Raw genomic sequence first — 18832 nt, 5'->3', positions numbered from 1 at the left:
TCATAATTATCTAAAATGATCGTCCAGAGTACTTTTATATCTTCAGTTAAGAATTCAGAAAGATTTTGGCTGGTTTGATATTCTTGCACAAATTAATATCTAACTGTATAGATGGCCATGATAGTTTTGCTCAGATTAACCTCAATGTACCTCACCGTAACTTGCGTACCAATGCTGTCTTTGCTGTGGGAAACTATAAAACCAACACCGGATTATTTTCCCCTCTGCCAAGGATCCTCAAAACAGTGAACAAAATGTCATTAAACGGTACTGTCGATGTGTTCCAACAGCAAAAGCAAGCATTCAAGAAGCAAGCGGTGTTGTCGCTCCTGACTCGCGATGACACACTTGCCATGTCCGCCTAGATTATGCCATAATTATACCTTTGTAAATTTAAATGGATTTTAAAATAGTTTAAATTAAATTTTATTAAATAATGCATACTCAATAATGCCAATCAATTAGGGCGTAAATCCAATAACAGCTCTTTTACTTTACAAAAGTCAACAGTTGGAGGATTTAAGGAAATGTGTATATTTTGACATAGGCAGAATGGCGAATGTTACATTGCGCGTACTTTACACGCTACTTAAGGCTAAAGTAGCCACGCCACTTAATCTAGCCAATGACAGGTCATAAGCCCTGTAAATGCTCCGACTTCCACATTTCCTTCTCAAAATGTATCCCTCTCTGTTGCAATAAATTTTGAATTCAATAATTAATTGAATTATAGAATGAGGTTTAAGACGTTATTTATTTACTGAAAAATATTATATGAACTTCGGACGTCTGTAGTAAGTAACTTTACAGACAAAATGACACATTTTATCTACATTTTACGTTTTTAAATAAATATTTAATGTCAACTATATCGGAACTCGAACCCGAGACCTCTTGCATGGTAAGAAAATATGGTGACCATTGGAACACGAGGTAAAAACGATTTTGAAAACGAAAATATACAAAATTCTATAAAACTAATCAATTTTGAAATGCTTGCTTGACACGCTTAAAAGTATATTACGAGTAAATTAATTGTTTTCTGTTTTTTTTACAGTTGCTGATTGGTTTTGCTCTGCCGATTAAGAATCCAATCAACGTTAATTTAATCTTCGCATTGAATTTCCAATACCAGTATGCTGTTCCTCCTAACATTTCCTTCTTCACACAGTACTATTCCTTTGTGGATGAAGGTAGAAGAAAAAGAAACGTTGAACAGGAGGATAGAAGGACTTTTTACACTGCTGTTGAGGGGACTATGGATGGGTATGATGTTTTCCACTATTTAAGGATTAAATGAAATCATTTAACAATATCCGTATTTAAAATAGATGACGCGAATGTCATCATCATTAAAAAAAACACTTATTATCAAACGGCTGTAGGTTTAATTCCCTTTCTAAAAGCAGGAAAATAGTATTAAAGTAAAAACTTTTCATATTCAAACTTATTGCTACAGAGAGGGAAAACATTTTTGAGAAAGAAATATGGAAGTCTAGGCATTTACAGGGCTTTTGACCTGTCATTGGCTGGTTTAAGTGGCCACTTTACACACTGTGTAACATTCACCATTCTGCCCATGTTTGAACATCCACATTTCCTCAACTCTTCCATCTGTTGACTTTTGTGAAGTAAAAGAGCTGAAACCTTTATCACGTGGGTGAGATTCATCCGGCTGAACCAAATCACCTACTAGGCAACGCTTGAAAACAATTTTCCAATTTTTATACTTCTTTTACCAGGTGGTTAATTCAACAATGTTTGAGTATGTCCAAATGCTTGCAGACTGGCTGGATTTCATTCTAGGGATTTATTGATTTTTTAATTTATTTCAACAGAGAGGGAAAACATTTTTGAGAAAGAAATATGAAAGTTTAGGCATTTACAGGGCTTATGACCTGTCGTTGGCTGGTTTGAGTGGCCACTTTACACACTGTGTAACATTCATCATTTGTAAATAACTTTGTTTAAATATGAATAACTCCCTAGGAAGGTTCAACCAGTCTGCAAGCATTTGGATATTCTCAAAGGTTGTTAAATTTTTTTGACTAGATGACTGCTTCGATTCCTGTCAGGGAGGACGTAAAATATTTTTTGTAAAGAATTTTTGAAGTGAAACATTTTTTTGTTCCTGGACTGGCACCTGAAGCGTAAGACCGGTGACCTGCCCTTCATATTATAGATTTTTAAAATACGCTGCATTGAGTTTAACAATGCAGTGCCCTATTCACAACTGGGTGTGGAAAGGGGAATGATGATGATGATTTAAAATTAATTTGGATTTACATAATACAAAAATAAGGAAATATGGAATTAAAGGCATTTGCAGGGCTCATAATCTGTCAGCGGCTGGTTCGAGTGCCCATTTTACACACTATATATCATTCATTATTCTGCTCATGTTCGAGCACCCATCTTTCTTCCATTCTTCCATCTGTTGTGACCAAGGTTGGTTGATAGGTCTAGACTAAGGTGATGCCAGGTTTTGAATGGGTCGACGCTAGGTTTTTGTCTTGAAAAGGTTGATGCTAGGAATAAAATTAATTTACGAACATTTTTTTTCTTTTGAGCTTAATACTGCCGTCATAAGAAAAAAAAACGCATCTAACATTTTTTTAAAAAATGAATTAAATACATATTCGGAATAAGGAAAAAAATATGCATCTACTCGTACTTGAATTAACTTCCTAAAATAACCATAACCCTATTATTTTTACTAATAAATGAGACTTAACTGTAAAAAGATTACTAAATATAAAAGGCTGTTCTGCTACTACTACTACTACCATTGAGCCATTTCCCCGTAGGGGTAGGCAGAGAGAATGGACCGTCTATCCTGGCATACATTCTTAGCTTCTTCCACATTCATACATCTTGTCATACATGCCCTTCGGTTCTGTCTGCTTTTGACATGACCAGACTTATCTGATCATGCCACGTCTTCCTTGGTCGTCCTCGTCTCACGTTGCCGTTCATTTTCGCCTATATACTTGTTTTACTCTTCTTTTGTCGTCCATTTGTTCCACGTGACCAAACCATCTCAGAAACCCTTCCTTAATCTTATCAACTATACTTGACTCAGATTTACACACTCATATGGTTTCATCATTAGTAAACCTGTCATACATTGATTTCCCACACATTCGTCTAAGAGATCGCATTTCAACCGCGTTCACTCGGTTTTCATCCTTCTTCTGCCAGTTCCGTGTGTTGGGACTAAAACTCCGTTGTGCACTGCCAGTTTAGCCTTGATCGACATATTTTTATTAACAATTGCTGTGCTTAGTGCTCCGTTCATTTTGTTGCCCGTATTCACTCTCCTATCAACATCTTTTTATACTCTTCTATCCTTTGAAAACATGCTTCCCAGATACACAAATTATTCTGCTTGTTCGAGATATTCGTTGTTTACATTTATTTTGCGGCCAGTAACCTTACTATCCGTTCTGATTTATATAATTATTTCAGACTGATTAAAATACTTATTTTTTCTTCTATTCCGTTTTTAAAACATTTGAAATGAATGTACCTACTCTTATTCAATTAAATTTAAGATGGGTACCTGCCGGTAATTTCGAAGTTGATTAATTTTAAGGTCGGCGTTACAAGTTTAAAAAGCAGTAAATGGCCAGTAACGTCTATTTTATTTAGTTGAGTAGAATCTATTGACATATTAACACTAAGAAAGAAAGAAAGACACTTACTAAATAAAAAGGGCGTTTCTGGCCAGAAACGTCTTTTCATTGAAGTATAACATATTTACTTGTATTTTTTTTACTAAAAAGAAAATAAAAATGTTACTTTTTAAATATTTAACGTAAAATTTATTAAAATAAGTATATATGTTTCGTTAAGGCAAACCATAATACATACTGTCGCATAATAATATATCTAGTAACAATATTTTGAGTTTGTCCAAATTTTTGTAGACAAGGACTGGATTCAACTCCCTGGGGAGCTGTTTATATTTATATATTACAACAGAGATGAAGAACATTTAAGAGAAGGTAATATAGAAGTCTAGGCAACTACAGGGCTTATGACCTGTCAATGGCTGGTTTAAGTGGCCACTTTACAAACTGTGTAACATTCACCATTCTGCCTATATTTGAACATCTATATTCCTTCAATTCTTTCATCTGTTGATGTTTGTGAAGTTAAAGAGCTGAAACCTTTATTTATGCGGTTGAGATTCATCTAATTGAATTATTTCACCGACATACTAGGCAACGCCTGAAAATATTATTTTTTCAATTTCATAAGCCCTGTAGATGCCTAGAGTTCTATATTACCTTCTCTTAAATGTTCTTCATCTCTGTTGTAATATGTTAATATAAACAGCTCCCCAGGGAGTTGAATCCAGTCCTTGTCTAAAATAATTTGGACAAACTCAAAATATTGTTCATAAATTACCTGGTCCATGAAGAAGTATAGAAATTGAAAAAATAACATTTTCAGGCGTTGCCTAGTATGTCGGTGAAATAATTCAATTATATGAATCTCACCCGCATAAATAAAGGTTTCAGCTCTTTAACTTCACAAACATTAACAGATGAAAGAATTGAAGGAATATGGATGTTCAAATATGGGCAGAATGGTGAATGTTACACAGTTTGTAAAGTGGCCACTTAAACCAGCCATTGACAGGTCATAAGCCCTGTAGATGCCTAGACTTCCATATTACCTTCTCTTAAATGTTCTTCATCTCTGTTGTTAAATGTTAATATATCTAGTATTTGTAGTATTTTTCACACAGCGAATTTTTTCATTTTCCATTTACAAATTTGTTTTTTCTCCGTTTTTTGTTTTATGAAACGTCTTTCTTTATTATGGCGGCAGAAAAGATTTGAATGGTTGGGTTGGTGGAGGGTTGGTGATGGTGACAAGCTAATAAACTAACATACCCTATCGCCTTCAGAATTAGGAAAATTAGATTGTGGGTGACAGACAAATTAACTGTATACACTTAGGTTGCTCTGACTGCGATAGAGGCGGGACATTAAAAGCACTAAATGTAAAATAAATAAATTTTGAAAAAAAAAATAAGATACCGTAAAAAAAATATTTTTTTAATGTGTGGATTTAAAAAAAGGCTACAACACTTTAAAAACGGATCCGGGTAAGTGGATGAGGCTTTAAATGTGGATTTTGTTATAGTTAATGAGCTGAGTGCTGTATTGATGTGGGTAAGATTTATCCAACTGAATTATTTCACGTACTGGTCAACGTCTGAAAACATTTTTCAGTTTTCACACTTCTTATTTACTTTATTTATTTATTTTAACGACTTTTAGGCATTTATATGATTTATATACATATATACTAATAAAAACAGACATGTTTTCTACATAGAAGTAGCAAAAAATATATAAATGATTTTTAGAAGAAAAAGAAAAATATCAAAAATATCATCATTTCATTTTAGTATAAAAGTGGAAAAAATAGAAAAGCATTTTTAAATATGAAGACAGAAATTCATTTTACACAAAATAGGAGCAAAAAATAAAAATTAAATAAGAAGAAAAAGAAAAATAAAAAAATATAAATAAAAATCATTACATATTAGTAGAAAATATATGGGGATACATAATAATACATACATATATTGCAGTAGAGAACGGGAGTACATTTTTTCGTATAAGTAATATTAAAATAATCTCAAAATTAGAAGAAGTTAGAAAAATACTAATTTAGAATACAGATATAAGTCAATAAACGGTAAATAATTGAAATCAATAAAGCATTATTTAGGTTTTACAATTTGAAGATAGTTAATTGATACACTGCCTTTTAAAATTCAAAAGTGTTGTATTAAATATCTCTACGTCGTTTGCGTATTCATTTGAAAATGTATGAATTCTCCTTATTGGCGAGTGTGCACTATAGTTTGTTGTAGATACATTTACATATTATAATTTATTAAATCAGGTAACCCAGCCCGGAACTCGCAAGTTAATTAGTTGTAACAGTTCGGAACAATCAAATATTGAATGTAATATTTTAGATAAAAATAACAAATCATTCAGTTCTCTTATATTTTTTAATGTTTGTACATTTAAATATTTATATTTCTTCTTGAACAGACAAAGACAAATACTGGATTTCTCACCTAAGAAAAACTAAACATTGTTAATTAACCCTTTGATTCCTGAACATGCTTTTAATTTTTTAAATATTTTATTTATAATAAAATAAATATAAAACAACTTTGTTTATAACCACTGTTTTTTGTTTCAATAACCCTTGAATTGTGTAAGCTAATGTTAAATAATATATTATGAGTAGTTTTTAAAAAAGTCTCTGATATTTGTCCATTTTTGTTTAAATTATGTATAACTATAAATCGTTATATCTGATAATCTTTTTAATTGTAACTATCCCAGAATGAGTTTGCTAACTCACAAGAATACAACTATGTATTGTATATTTTTTGTATTTTGAAAAATGAAAAAAAAGTATGCCTAACTAATGAATTCTATCCTATTTTATTTTTAATGTGATAACTAAATATTACAAAGTTGTTTTACTATAGTGAATAATTGCAAAGTAAGTGCTTCAATATAAATTTGATGTATATTTTTTTAAAACTCCATATACAAAAACAGTGGTTGAAATTTGTACCGCCCGGGAATCGAAAAATAAAATTGTTATCTTTTCAATAAGATATATTTACATAATTAAATAAAAAACCAACATTTTAATTAAAGAATAAATGATATTGAAAAAAAAGAACTTACTTGTTATCACAATTATAATACTGTATGATAGCTAAGATATTTGACCCATAAACGAGGGTTCGATTCCCGGTGAGAACAGAAGTCAAATTTTGCGTCTAAACATAAAATTTTAATATTGATTTTCTCGTGCCTGGGTGTTCTGTGCTCAAATTCACCACTTCGATTGGGCATTTTGGCCTGTTGTGGTGCAGAAAAAGAACAAAAATACAAATAATATTGAAGTTTGTAGAGACTTGATTGAGTAGTATGTTATTTTACACCACCAAACGGGTAACAACTCTACCCAAAACTGATTTGAAATGGAATTGTCCAAAAATAATCAAAAACGTCAAAATATGTACCGACAGTGATTAGTTACATGAAATTTATTGTCATATAAGAGTTTGTCCAAATTTTTGTAGGCAAGGACTGGATTAAACCACCTTGTGAGCTGTTAATATTAACATATTACAACAGACATGACGAACATTTACATTTATTACGTAGAGTCAATACTAATAGAGAACTATTCACCACTGTTAAGCTCCGTAAGATTTCATATTTTGGTCATGTGTTGAGAGGTGATAAATATGCCATACTTCAGCTTGTCATGAAGGAGAAGATCAAGGGATGTAGAGGGGTCGGAAGAAAACAGCTTTCCTGGCTTCGAAACATCCGAGCATGGACCAGGATTAGAACTGCGGAGGAGCTGTTTCGCACTGCTCAGGATAGGGAAGCTTTCGCCCAAGTGATCGTCTACGTCGGGGGGACCCGACATGACACGTGAAGAAGAAGAAATATTAGGTTTTTAAGGGTTGGTGGTGCTTCTACCCCAGTTGGAGATTGACAGAGAAGACGCAAAGTTCCTGTTTAATGCGTATTTATTACATGGTGAATAAGATACTGCACTTGGTTGTGTAGCGTGAGCAAAGCGGCGATGATGGGTTGAAGAAAAAAGTCTTGTTACATTAAAAAAAAAAATCTTCTCTACGGGGAAGAGAAGATTCAGAATACCACTCCAGGACAAATTTTCACGGTAAATGGTTAATTAAAACATAAAAATTTATGTATATCAAGAGCATATTTACATAATAAATCACATTAATTACCAAAAATATTTGATGGCTAACGATATTTACTTCAAAGCATACTTTTTACCGATTGTGTAATTTCAATTCTTGTTTCTGATTTTACAAGCTGCGGCATTGTTTGCCCGAAATTAAAGAGTTCACCGTTTCCCGTAAAGGGTCTGTTTATTCAGCCCGCTCGGGAAATTGCCAGAAATGTAAATTTTCTCTGTTGACTCAGCGTTTTCGGTGGAAAAATCTAAACAATTTTTCACGACTGCACGTCGCAGAGTCAAATGAACCGAGAAATTAAATTTTGATCCCGTAAAGTACACAATAAAAACTATAAGAAACATTTTGGAACTCGTTAGGATAAAATAAGATTCTATTCTATAAAACTGTATGACTTAATAAGGATTAGTTGACAACGCGCAATTTATAGACTTAAAACCCTAAGAGTATATGCGGTGTCAGAAAATTTCAACGAATAGATAATTGACCATTGTTTACCTGCCGATATCAAATGCCTTCTCAACTGGGCAAAAATAACAACTGCCTTTTGGAATGTTTATACCTATTCCTATTCTTATTTTTAGAGGTGAGGGTCAGCGCTATGCTGGCTCCTGGCGTCACTGCAACCTTTGAAGATCTATTGTGACGGGTGCCCATGAAAATTTCTCGCTCTCTAAGCCCAGGTCTACAAAGAGCCTGGCTACTGTGGGGTGTGGAAGGCGAGAGTTTACATTTTGCTAAATCTCACGGTCCAAGCCCAGATCCTTATAGTATTAGGTTTAACCGGTGGTTCTCCGAGGATGGAGCTACTTTTTTGATACAAGGCGGTAAAACTACCCTGATATTTTACGGTAATTTTACCAAATTTTAATAAAAAACGGTATTTAACGGTAATTTTTGGTTAAAAACGAATACGTCTAACTAATTTGTAGTTTTTGAAGATACAACAAATACGAGTAGCTTCGTTTTAGAACACGTTACATAACAGTTAAAGCCAGGTTTAGATCCATCGGGTAGTTCTCGAGATTTTTCATAAGTATGGGGCGTTCAAGGTCACTCGGTATGTACTTTTTTCATTTTTTTCAAGACCTTTGTTCCACGTCATAATTCCTCATTTCTAATTTTAATTCACGATGACTGACACCCAACATTTGTGTTTTCATTAATCGCTTCTGAAAGTGAGGGAAAGAGTTTCCAGGTCATACGTCATCACTGGCAAGATACACAAGTCATTGACTTTAGTTTTCAAATTTATAGGCACCTCTTCGTTTCCAAGTACATATTTTAATTTACCGAAAGTAGCCTAACTTACTATTATTTGCCGTGGTATTTAACAAGTTCGGTTATTTTTCACCAACATTATTTTGTTTCCTTGACATACATATTTGTTGACTATCTCAATGGATTTATTGTCAATGTCAACTCCGTCAAGGGTTAAACTCGATCGGACTCAAGGAATTTTAGTTTTACCCATATTTTAATCCAAATCTATTTTTAAGGATGCGTGGTGAAGGTCTTGTGGATCCATCATTTTTTTTTTTTTAAAGTTTTATTCATTTTAACAAATAAGTAACATACATAATTGTATTTTTTTCCCGCAAAGCCGAAGCTTGTCTGCGGGTTACATTACATTTTTAAAAAAAATTTATAAGTAAGTACATAGTTTAATAATAATTAAATAATAAAATATATTTATATACTTAAGTTTCACTTGCTGTTTAATAATTTTTTGACTATTTTTTTTAATGAAATTAGGTTTTTTTATCCACGATTTTCAGCTGGTATTAAATTGTACAGTTTTGGTATTACACTACCCATTGTTCTGTCACCATAATAGTTTTTCTGTCGTGGTACCATCAGCTGCTGTGCCGATACTTGTCGGGTCATGATCTGGTGGTTTATTTTGGATTTAAAATTGCAATCGAGGAAATGATCTGTCATTATCTTATACTGACACTGTTTGTTAATTGGCAAAACGTTAACAAAATCAAATAATATTTTATTGTTGTCTTTTGCCTCATTCTTTTTTTTACAGGTACGATAATTTTTAAAATTTGTACCTGTAAGTTCAAGACTCTATCCGTATAAGATTTAAAACTTATTCCCCATATTCTTAATCCATATTGAATAATTGGGTCAACTAGCCCCAAGTAAACTAGTCTCAGCACTGGGTATGGTATGTATGGTTTTAAATGGTACATGTTAAGTAGGCAAACTCTTAGCTTATTGCAAACTGTTTTTATCTGTTCTTCCCAATTAAAAGTGGAATCTATAATAATACCCAAATACTTATATTTTGATACGTGATCTATTTTTGTGCATTTGCAGTCTTGCAGATTGATATGCAAGCATTCGTGAGTGTGTGCATATATTAACAAATCTTCTTTTGGTCTATTATATGGGGACGTAATGTGTAACGCTTTCGAGGCTGTTTTTTGATTTTTCTGTTGTTTATGGCCATATCAACTTTAACATGGTTTATTTCCAGCAGATCTTCTGATCCCACATTTGTATTTGTTTCAGGTTTTCTTAAGTTCGAAATATATAGTTCCAAATAAAAATCTTTTATTGTTCTTGCAATGGACTCTTTATCGTGTTTTATTACACTGGTTTTACTCTTATTCTCGTTGTGTTTTCTTTTGATTCGAGTACTTTCATGTTTTTATTTCTCTCAGTGGTTTTAATAATGAATTTTGTATTTCACTTCCTGATGTTTTTCCTTATTTCCTTCCTTATTGATTTGTTTAAATTTTCATTTTTAACACAATCTCTTTATCGTCTCAAAATATTAAGTAAAATATTTAATATTATAGGAATAATATATTATCAAATATTCGCTGTCCGTATATTTCTTTTACAACTAGACTATCAAAAGATGTAAATCTCGTTAGATAAAAATGAAATAAAACAAATATAAAGTCTATTTTTTATTTCCAGATATGGCGTTAATGGCAGAGAATGTCTTCTGAGAACAATATGCGAGGCAGCAGAATCTCCTGTACATCATAACGGGCTCATAGGAGAACTGATTCAACTATTGTTAACGTAAATTATTTTTATATTATTAATATTCAAAGCATTAACTTTGTGGTCCAACATTTTAATATTATGTTAATAAAATAAAATTATTTTTATTAATTATTCTAATAAGGAAGTTCAATTCTATGGGAAATGGGCTATGTATAGCGTGTGAGCTCGCCAATATATGACAGTAAAAAATTTATTGTCTTTGAATTTCCTAGAGTTTTAACCATCGAAAAAAAAGAAGATTGCAAATAAAATCAACAGACAATGGAAATTTGATGTGTATTATTTTAATAGATTGTTTATAACAGAAAAATACATAGAGAAATATGCATTTTTATTTTTTGTAATAAAAACAGTCTAGTAAATTCGAATAAATAAAAATACGCTTTGTATTAACAATATTAATTAAAATGCAAAAATAATATTGAATACTTGAAAAATAAATATTACTGAGTTTTACAAACATAATTTAAAAAACGGATAGCGATTAAAAGTAAAAACTATCTTTAGTTTAATTCTTATAGCGATAAATACATAAACATTATAAAACAGGAGTTATACAAAAATAATATTGTAACTAGGCGGCTACCTACACGGTTAAATTTCGAAACACCACGCAATTTCTTATCTCGGCTACGCTATGTAAAATGAAAAAAAATATTTAAATTAATAATTTCATCACGTCATGAAGTCGCCCCTGGGTAGCGCCTGCTAACGTCAATCAACAAAAACATCCTCGTTTTAATTACAATATTTCGGCTACGCCATAAATCTCTTTTTTTTAAATAATTTCTCACGTCACAAAGTCGCCCCTGGGTAGCGCCTGCTAACGTCAATCAACAAAAACATCCTCGTTTTTATAACAGTATTTCGGCTACGCCATGAATTTCTTATAAAAAATGTCAAAACGTCACAAAGCCACTCTCTGGGTGTCGCTACTGACATCATTTACAAAAACATAATTATTTGTGCTTTTTTCAGGTACGCAACATTTTTTTAAATACACCTACCTAACCGATAAAATACTATTAGTAATTAAACCAAGGTGTGCTTTAAAGTTCCGTATGGCCAAATAATATTATTTATTATTAGAATATTATTGACATGTAGTTCAAGCATTGCTGCATTCACGTTGCTTTACTTCTGAGAGCTCAACTGCTATGTTTTTCTATGGTTATGTTAATGTCATCTGTCATGTATTGGCGAGCTCACAGGCTATACTTACGCCTGGGAAATTTTACATTACAAATAAAAATGTGAGCATTTTATTGCACGGCGAAGTTTTTTAAAAACGTTTAAATAAAAATCAACTATTTTTCAACATCACAAGTTTCTGTGACCACGTGTTTACAATAAACAACCAATAAAACGGTTATTATGTCGTTGTGGCAACCGGCAACAGATATTCGGTTTCCGGGATTGCCATTTTTTTTTCGACGTTTAGCGTGTTGATGTTTAGCGGATGAAAATGTGTGTTTAAAAAATATTTTTACGGGATTCAGATTTTAAATATCAGAAACACTCACCGACTTGAACGAGTGACGTCGCGGGTAATATTTCGCGGCGCAGCTTTGGGGATTTTCAAATTACAAAACTTTAGAAAATCAAAACGATGATAATACGATACGAAGAATTTTATTTCGCTTAGTTTAATCATATATTAACAAATAATATTAAAAATAAAAATAACACTGCACAACATTGATTCCCTATTATTTTTTTTATTATCAACATCATACCCTTCCGCACCTAATTGTGCATAAGGCACTGCATTGGTAAACCAATCGCAGCGTATCTTTTTTTTTTTTTTGTTACATGAAGGTAGATGATCAGTCTTACGCTTCAGGTACCAATCCGGGTACTATAAAATATTCAAGGGTGAATACACCCTTTTAAATAAATATTTAATATCAACCACGTCGGGAATCGAACCCGAGACCTCTTGCATGATAGGCAAATGCGCTAACCATTACACCACGAGGCCGAAATAAATTTTATATCAATTCGAAATCAGCTATATCACTTATTTACGACTAAAAAAAATTATTCCGAAAATTAAACGTTTGGGTAAATCATAAAAAAAATGTCGATTAATTATTTTAAAATCCCGGGTTTTGAAAGAAAGAAGATTTTTTTTAATTTCAGAAGATTTGTTTATTTTACTTCAAATTAAAGTAAAGTTAAGCTTAGAGCTGTATACACATTCTGGACACCTTGTACTTTTATGGCTGTTTAGTTTCCATGTTTTAATATTCGATTTATTTATTTCTTCAGAGAAATTCAACACTGAGCCAAATGCGTAGTACCAAGAAGCATTTATTAGAAAAATACTCCATTTATTTCTTGATTTATTTTGTGAATTTTCATTCGAGTTTTTGTTTTCGTTCCAGATATGCCTAATTTAAATATTTTGTTATCAACTTTGATTATTATTTTGTTTAAAAGGTAGAAAGTGGCTTGTTTTTATGTATATCCTAAAACCAATACATAAATATAAACAAAATATTAATTTTCCATCATATCAAGGAGACGTGAAGTTAACATATTTCATTCGTCAAACATTTATTTATTTGAACAGATTTTTTTATAAACTAAAAGTGTACCGAAAAAATACTTTTATGCACAAAAGGTAATAAAATCTTTTCACGTTTTTTAAAATTATTATTCGCACAATATTTGAGTTTGTCCAAATGTTCGTAGTTCGAATCTCTTCACAACAAGAAAGGTTTCAGCTCTTTAACTTCGCTAAAATCAACAAATGGAAGAAATTTGGATGCTCAAACATAGGCAAAATGGTGAATGTTACACAGTGTTTAAAGTGGCCACTTAAACCAGCCAATGACAGGTCAAAGGCCCTGTTAATGCCTAGACTTCCATATTCCCTTATTTGAGGTATTCTCCATCCCTGTTGTAATTTGTTAATCTTAATGACTCCCGAGGGGGTGAAATCCAGTCTTTTGGCTACGAACATTTTGACAAACTCAAATATTGTAATGAAACCAACTGGTCCAAGAAGAAGTTTGAAAATTGAAAAATTTTTCAGGCGTTGCCTAGTATGTGAAATAATTCAGTCAGATGAATCTCTTCACAACAATACAGGTTTCAGCTCTTTAACTTCGCTAAAATCAACAAATGGAAGAATTAAAGAAATTTGGATGTTCAAACATAGGCAAAATGGTGAATGTTACACAGTGTGTAAAGTGGCCACTTAAACCAGCTAATGACAGGTCATAAGCCCTGTAAATGCCTAGACTTCCATATTCCCTTATTTAAGGTATTCTCCATCCCTGTTGTAATTGTATCATTAACGGTATCATTATTTTTTCTGTGCAGCGCTGGATAAACGTTCAATGGTTACCGGGCCATACTGGTTTCTTACACAATGTTTGTTAAAATCACACTCAGCAGGCATGACGTGCGTCAAAATAATGTGACGCTAACTGCCAGCCGTTTTGTATGCGCTCGATTTTAAACCCGAAAACTATGACTGAAAATAGTTTTTTTTTAATCCACTTTAAATATTTAATAATACAAAGACAACAAAATAAAATTCTTAAACTAACATACAACCTACCCTACCTGACCTGTACGACTGAACTATACAAAAAAACACACCAGTTTGACATAAACTACTTGACTAAAATTGAGACCTTAAAAATTGTGCACAAAAACACTGGGAAACATACAGAACGGCGACACAATGTTAGTCAAAAATGCTGACATACACAAATATAACACCAGACAACAACAACACTATCCTATTGAAAAAGCAAAGACAAACACAGGACAGTCAAAAATACTACATAATGGACTTAAACACTACAACGACTTACCTTACTACTTGAAAACTTTTACTACTACTACTACTACCATCACGCCATTTCCCCGTAGGGGTAGGCAGAGAGAATGGACCACCACACACGTCTATCCTGGCATACAATCCTAGCCTCTTCCACATTCATACATCTTGTCATACATGCCCTTCGGTTCTGTCTGCTTTTTACATGACCAGACTTAAGATTTTGGTTTATCTGATCATGCCACGTCTTCCTTGGTCGTCCTCGTCTAACGTTGCCGTTCAATTTAAAATCAATCTGAAAAAGCACATGATGACTGAATTAACTAGACTAGAACTAAAATGACTAGACAATATAAAATTTCTTATGTAACCCTAACGGGTTTTTTAAAATTGTAAATAAATAAATAAATAAAATAAAAAATTCCAAATTATTCCTACTTAGTGAAAATACTCTTTCAAAAATTGCTACAAAGCTCATTAAAATTGTATTTAAAATCAAGCTATTTGAAATTCTTAGCTCACTCTTTGATGCGCCTGAACTACTGAGCTCAATAAAATTAAATATCCCAACTAGAAACCTCAGACAAAACTTACTCTTTGACACCGATATCCATAGAACTAACTATGGTTTTTATTCCCCTATGCCCAGAATGCTTGGGTCTGCCGACAAACATACCAGTCTTGATTTCTTTGATAACAAGTTTTCTTCTTTCAAACGATCACTGAATCAAATTCAATTATAAACACCTCTCTCCCACTTCCACTCCCACCAAGTCTACTATATACCATTGTGTCTTTCTACTTTCCTTTATAGTAATTTTTAATGTATAAATATGTCCTTAAAAATGCCCATTAGTCGTATATATAAATAAATAAATAAATAATGACTTTTAAAAATATTATTTTTAATAATAGTTTTTCTAGAAATTTGAGTGAAAAAACTGAATAATTTAAAAATTATTGTAAGACGTCTCTCCTCATTATGTACACAATAATATATTTTTTTATTTTACGTAATGGGAAACATTAATGTTAATATATGTATGAAGTTTATTAAAAAAATTGTATTTCGTAATAATATTGTAATAATATTTTTGTATCAAAATAAACTGAACTTACATTATCTGGTAAAAAATATATATTCATCTGACAATATTGACACTGGGGTAAATAGTTAATGTTTTGATTTTTTGTTTAGTCAAAGGTAACAAAATTATTAAAAATACGATTGTACATTTTCGATTATTTTGATGTATTTGTTGCAAGAAGGAAATTTATTAATACCTAAAAAAAATCTAATAATTATTTAATCAGGGAAACACAAAAACGTATGAAAAGAAAACGTAAAAAAGAATTTAAAAAAATATTCAAGTTATTATTGAACCCTAAATTTTGTGATTATTTATATTTCTGTGCAGACACGGAAAAGTGGCACAAGTCTGTGGTGTTATTTTACAGTATGGCTGTTTTACTTATTGACAGGTAGGGCCTCGGTAGTTTTTTATTAATTACAAAATATATTACTACAAATTTTCGATTTCAATGCTTGAATATATTTGGATTGAGTATTTTCTACGAGGTGTCTTATTACTTATTGTTTATCTCTTTCAAAAATCACGTATTTATATTTATTTACATCTTGTGCCCTTTTTCTCTGCCATTTTTTTCTTCGTACTACTATCGATTTGGCACCAAGTGCACATAGGCCTAAATTCATAGATATATTTCAGCTTTGCTATTGCTCGAATTGGAGTTATAATTTCACCAAACAGATCATTTTCTTATAGCCTTATTTAACATTTTCTTGCTACTAATTAGTAAAACCATTGTTTTAATAGATAGTGGAAGTAGATTATAGATTTTAATTGAATAATACCTGTTCATCCATTCGTTCTACATGACTAAACGATCTCAGAGACTCTTTTTCAAAGAACCGTTTATAAATAATACATTTAAGTACATTGAAATGTTTATAGTTGATCCGCTTCTTAATTTATCTTACATATTTCTAAGATTTACCTAAACAAATATACTAGATTTCTTTATATTCCTAAGACAATTATCGTACTTTGCTACCAAATAGTAATTACCTAGACTGGGCACTTAAAAGAGTTTGTGTTATGTACATGGGGCCTGATATAAAAAATGATGACGTTGATAAATTTGAATTTACGTGCTTTATGACAGTAACCTTATAACTGAATGTTTGCAATGTGTGCAACCTTCCTTTTGATGATTTATTGTCATATGTATATCTGATTAAAGGTTCATATGTAGTTAATGTATTTCACTCGTTGAGTTGGTATTTCATAACCTTTAAAAAAATAACTTTGACCTTGGCAGAGTTATGGTCGTTTGCAACCCACCCAACCGACTGGGACAAAAGGGCCCTTCTCGAAACACTGAGCTAACTGTGGGCATAGAGATACTGCATGGAGGTAGGGATAAGTCTGGACTAACGTACTAACCTAAAAGCTTTCCTATGCAGTATCCTCGTCCGATGGCTGAGAGTCATGAGGTTATACGAGTATATATGATTGCTGATGTGAGTTGGTAAAAAATATATGTAGCGAGGTAAGTATTTAAGAGCAAATCACTACACGGTCGAGGTAAATACGTAAATCCACTCTTTCAATAATCTTTCCATCTACCGTAACTGGTCGTAGTTCTGAGATAAAAATAATCTTGGTTTTTGAGTAACACATTTTCAATCCTACAGAACGTGAAAGATTATTTACATCATTAAGCATATTAAGTTCACCTTTGTCCTTAAAATATGTTACCCAGAAAATATTTTCCTTTTTTTAAATGTGTGTTTTCCTTATTTCTATAAAATAAATTGAAATATTTTACTGTTTATTTCAGACCTCCTGTGATAAAAGAATCCGACTATTTCGACAAAAAGGCCGATTATTCGTATGACGACTACGCATCTGCAAGGCTGGCAGGTGAGCAGCTGTATGACTGCAAAGGACTTTATCCAAAGTGCCCCAACGGACATGGAATCTTTGATATAATTTCTTTTCTAATGTAAAATAAATTTAAATAAAAAAATAACCCTAGATTTTTATTTATAATATTTAATTTTTTTTTTTTAGTTTTGTGTTTAATAATTATACCCATATTAATTAAATAATCTCTTAAAATTTTAGACATTATCAAACCTTTCTTTGCACATAGCGATGCAAAAGACATTGCATTACTAACCAATTGCAGCGTATTAATTACACAAAGGCAAAACAGAGAGTAATTAGTTCACAATGTACTACAATGTAATACACTTCTCATATTAGTTCTCCATTCTACAGGACTCATATTGACCATATCGAGTCTGTTCAACACCGTTTTCTAAGAAAAGTGGCATGGTTGCTCGGATTACAAAGGGGTAATTATTCCTATTTTGAAATAGAGTAATCTCTTAATCTGTCTTCATTGGAGAGACGTAGAACTGAGATGGACCTTATATGCATTTTAAAAATACTTAATGCTTTAAGTGATGTCCCATATCTGTTGCAATCAATTTCTTTTCATGTTCCCAACCGCGTCACCAGAAGTCAAAATCTGCTATTTATAAAATCTTCTAAGAGCAACTTTGGTTTTTATTCCCCAATGTCCAGAATGTGTAGATTAGTCAATTCATCACACGACTTGGAATTCTTTGGGATAGATCTTCCGGCTTTTCGTAGATCTCTTCGCGACTAAACAGTGAGGAATGAAGTTGGATCGGCATGGTTTAGCTCAAAGTTTTAGGTCTTTCGTTTTTTTGAATATATTGTATACAATTATTGTTTTGCCCTTGTTTGTCTTTGCTAAAGAGTTTTATGTTCTTTTTGTTCAGTTTCTTGCATTTATGTTTCTTCATGTAACTGTTGTAATTGGCTTAGGCCGTAAATAAAATAAATAAATAGACTTTACACTTTGGGCAATAAGTACCGAGACATCGGTGATTCGTCCCATGTGAAATTTACTACCCACAGAGAGGCCCTTCTCTTGTATTTCATGGGTGGAAGAGACTAGTACTTAGTAGTTCTAAATGATCATATATTTTTATATCGTTTTGTATTATTCAAAACAGTTTTTATTTATTTATATACTTACCTTTTCTATCGATTTTATTTAAAGGATCAAAATATTTCTATTTATCAGTTTTTATCTTTATTCTTATTACTTTTTTATATTTTTTAATACTGTTTAATTATTAGTAAATAACT

The 18832-nt window shown here is 31.9% G+C and overlaps 1 protein-coding gene and 1 non-coding gene across 3 annotated transcripts in view; one reads left to right on the top strand and one right to left on the bottom strand.

Annotated features, from left to right (window-relative positions):
* LOC148276360 (uncharacterized) overlaps positions 1-17676 on the top strand; it is a 57689-nt gene extending 40013 nt beyond the window's left edge. For both annotated transcript variants that reach the window (XM_088234375.1, XM_088234373.1), the window contains 3 exons: positions 1058-1266; positions 10733-10840; positions 17487-17676. In XM_088234375.1, coding sequence (XP_088090501.1) covers positions 1058-1266; positions 10733-10840; positions 17487-17655 — 486 coding nt within the window. In that variant the 3' untranslated portion in view covers positions 17656-17676. The remainder of the gene's footprint in view (positions 1-1057; positions 1267-10732; positions 10841-17486) is intronic.
* On the bottom strand, positions 12734-12806 carry TRNAD-AUC (transfer RNA aspartic acid (anticodon AUC)). The gene has a single exon. It is a non-coding gene; the product is annotated as a tRNA-Asp (tRNA).
* Positions 17677-18832: the final 1156 nt, after the last annotated feature.

The sequence above is a fragment of the Micrasema longulum genome, unplaced genomic scaffold (assembly GCF_059751315.1).
Source record: "Micrasema longulum isolate JH-2025_06_02 unplaced genomic scaffold, ASM5975131v1 h1tg001232l, whole genome shotgun sequence".
Taxonomy (NCBI): Eukaryota; Metazoa; Arthropoda; class Insecta; order Trichoptera; family Brachycentridae; genus Micrasema; species Micrasema longulum.
This window is presented reverse-complemented; position numbering and strand designations above follow the sequence as displayed.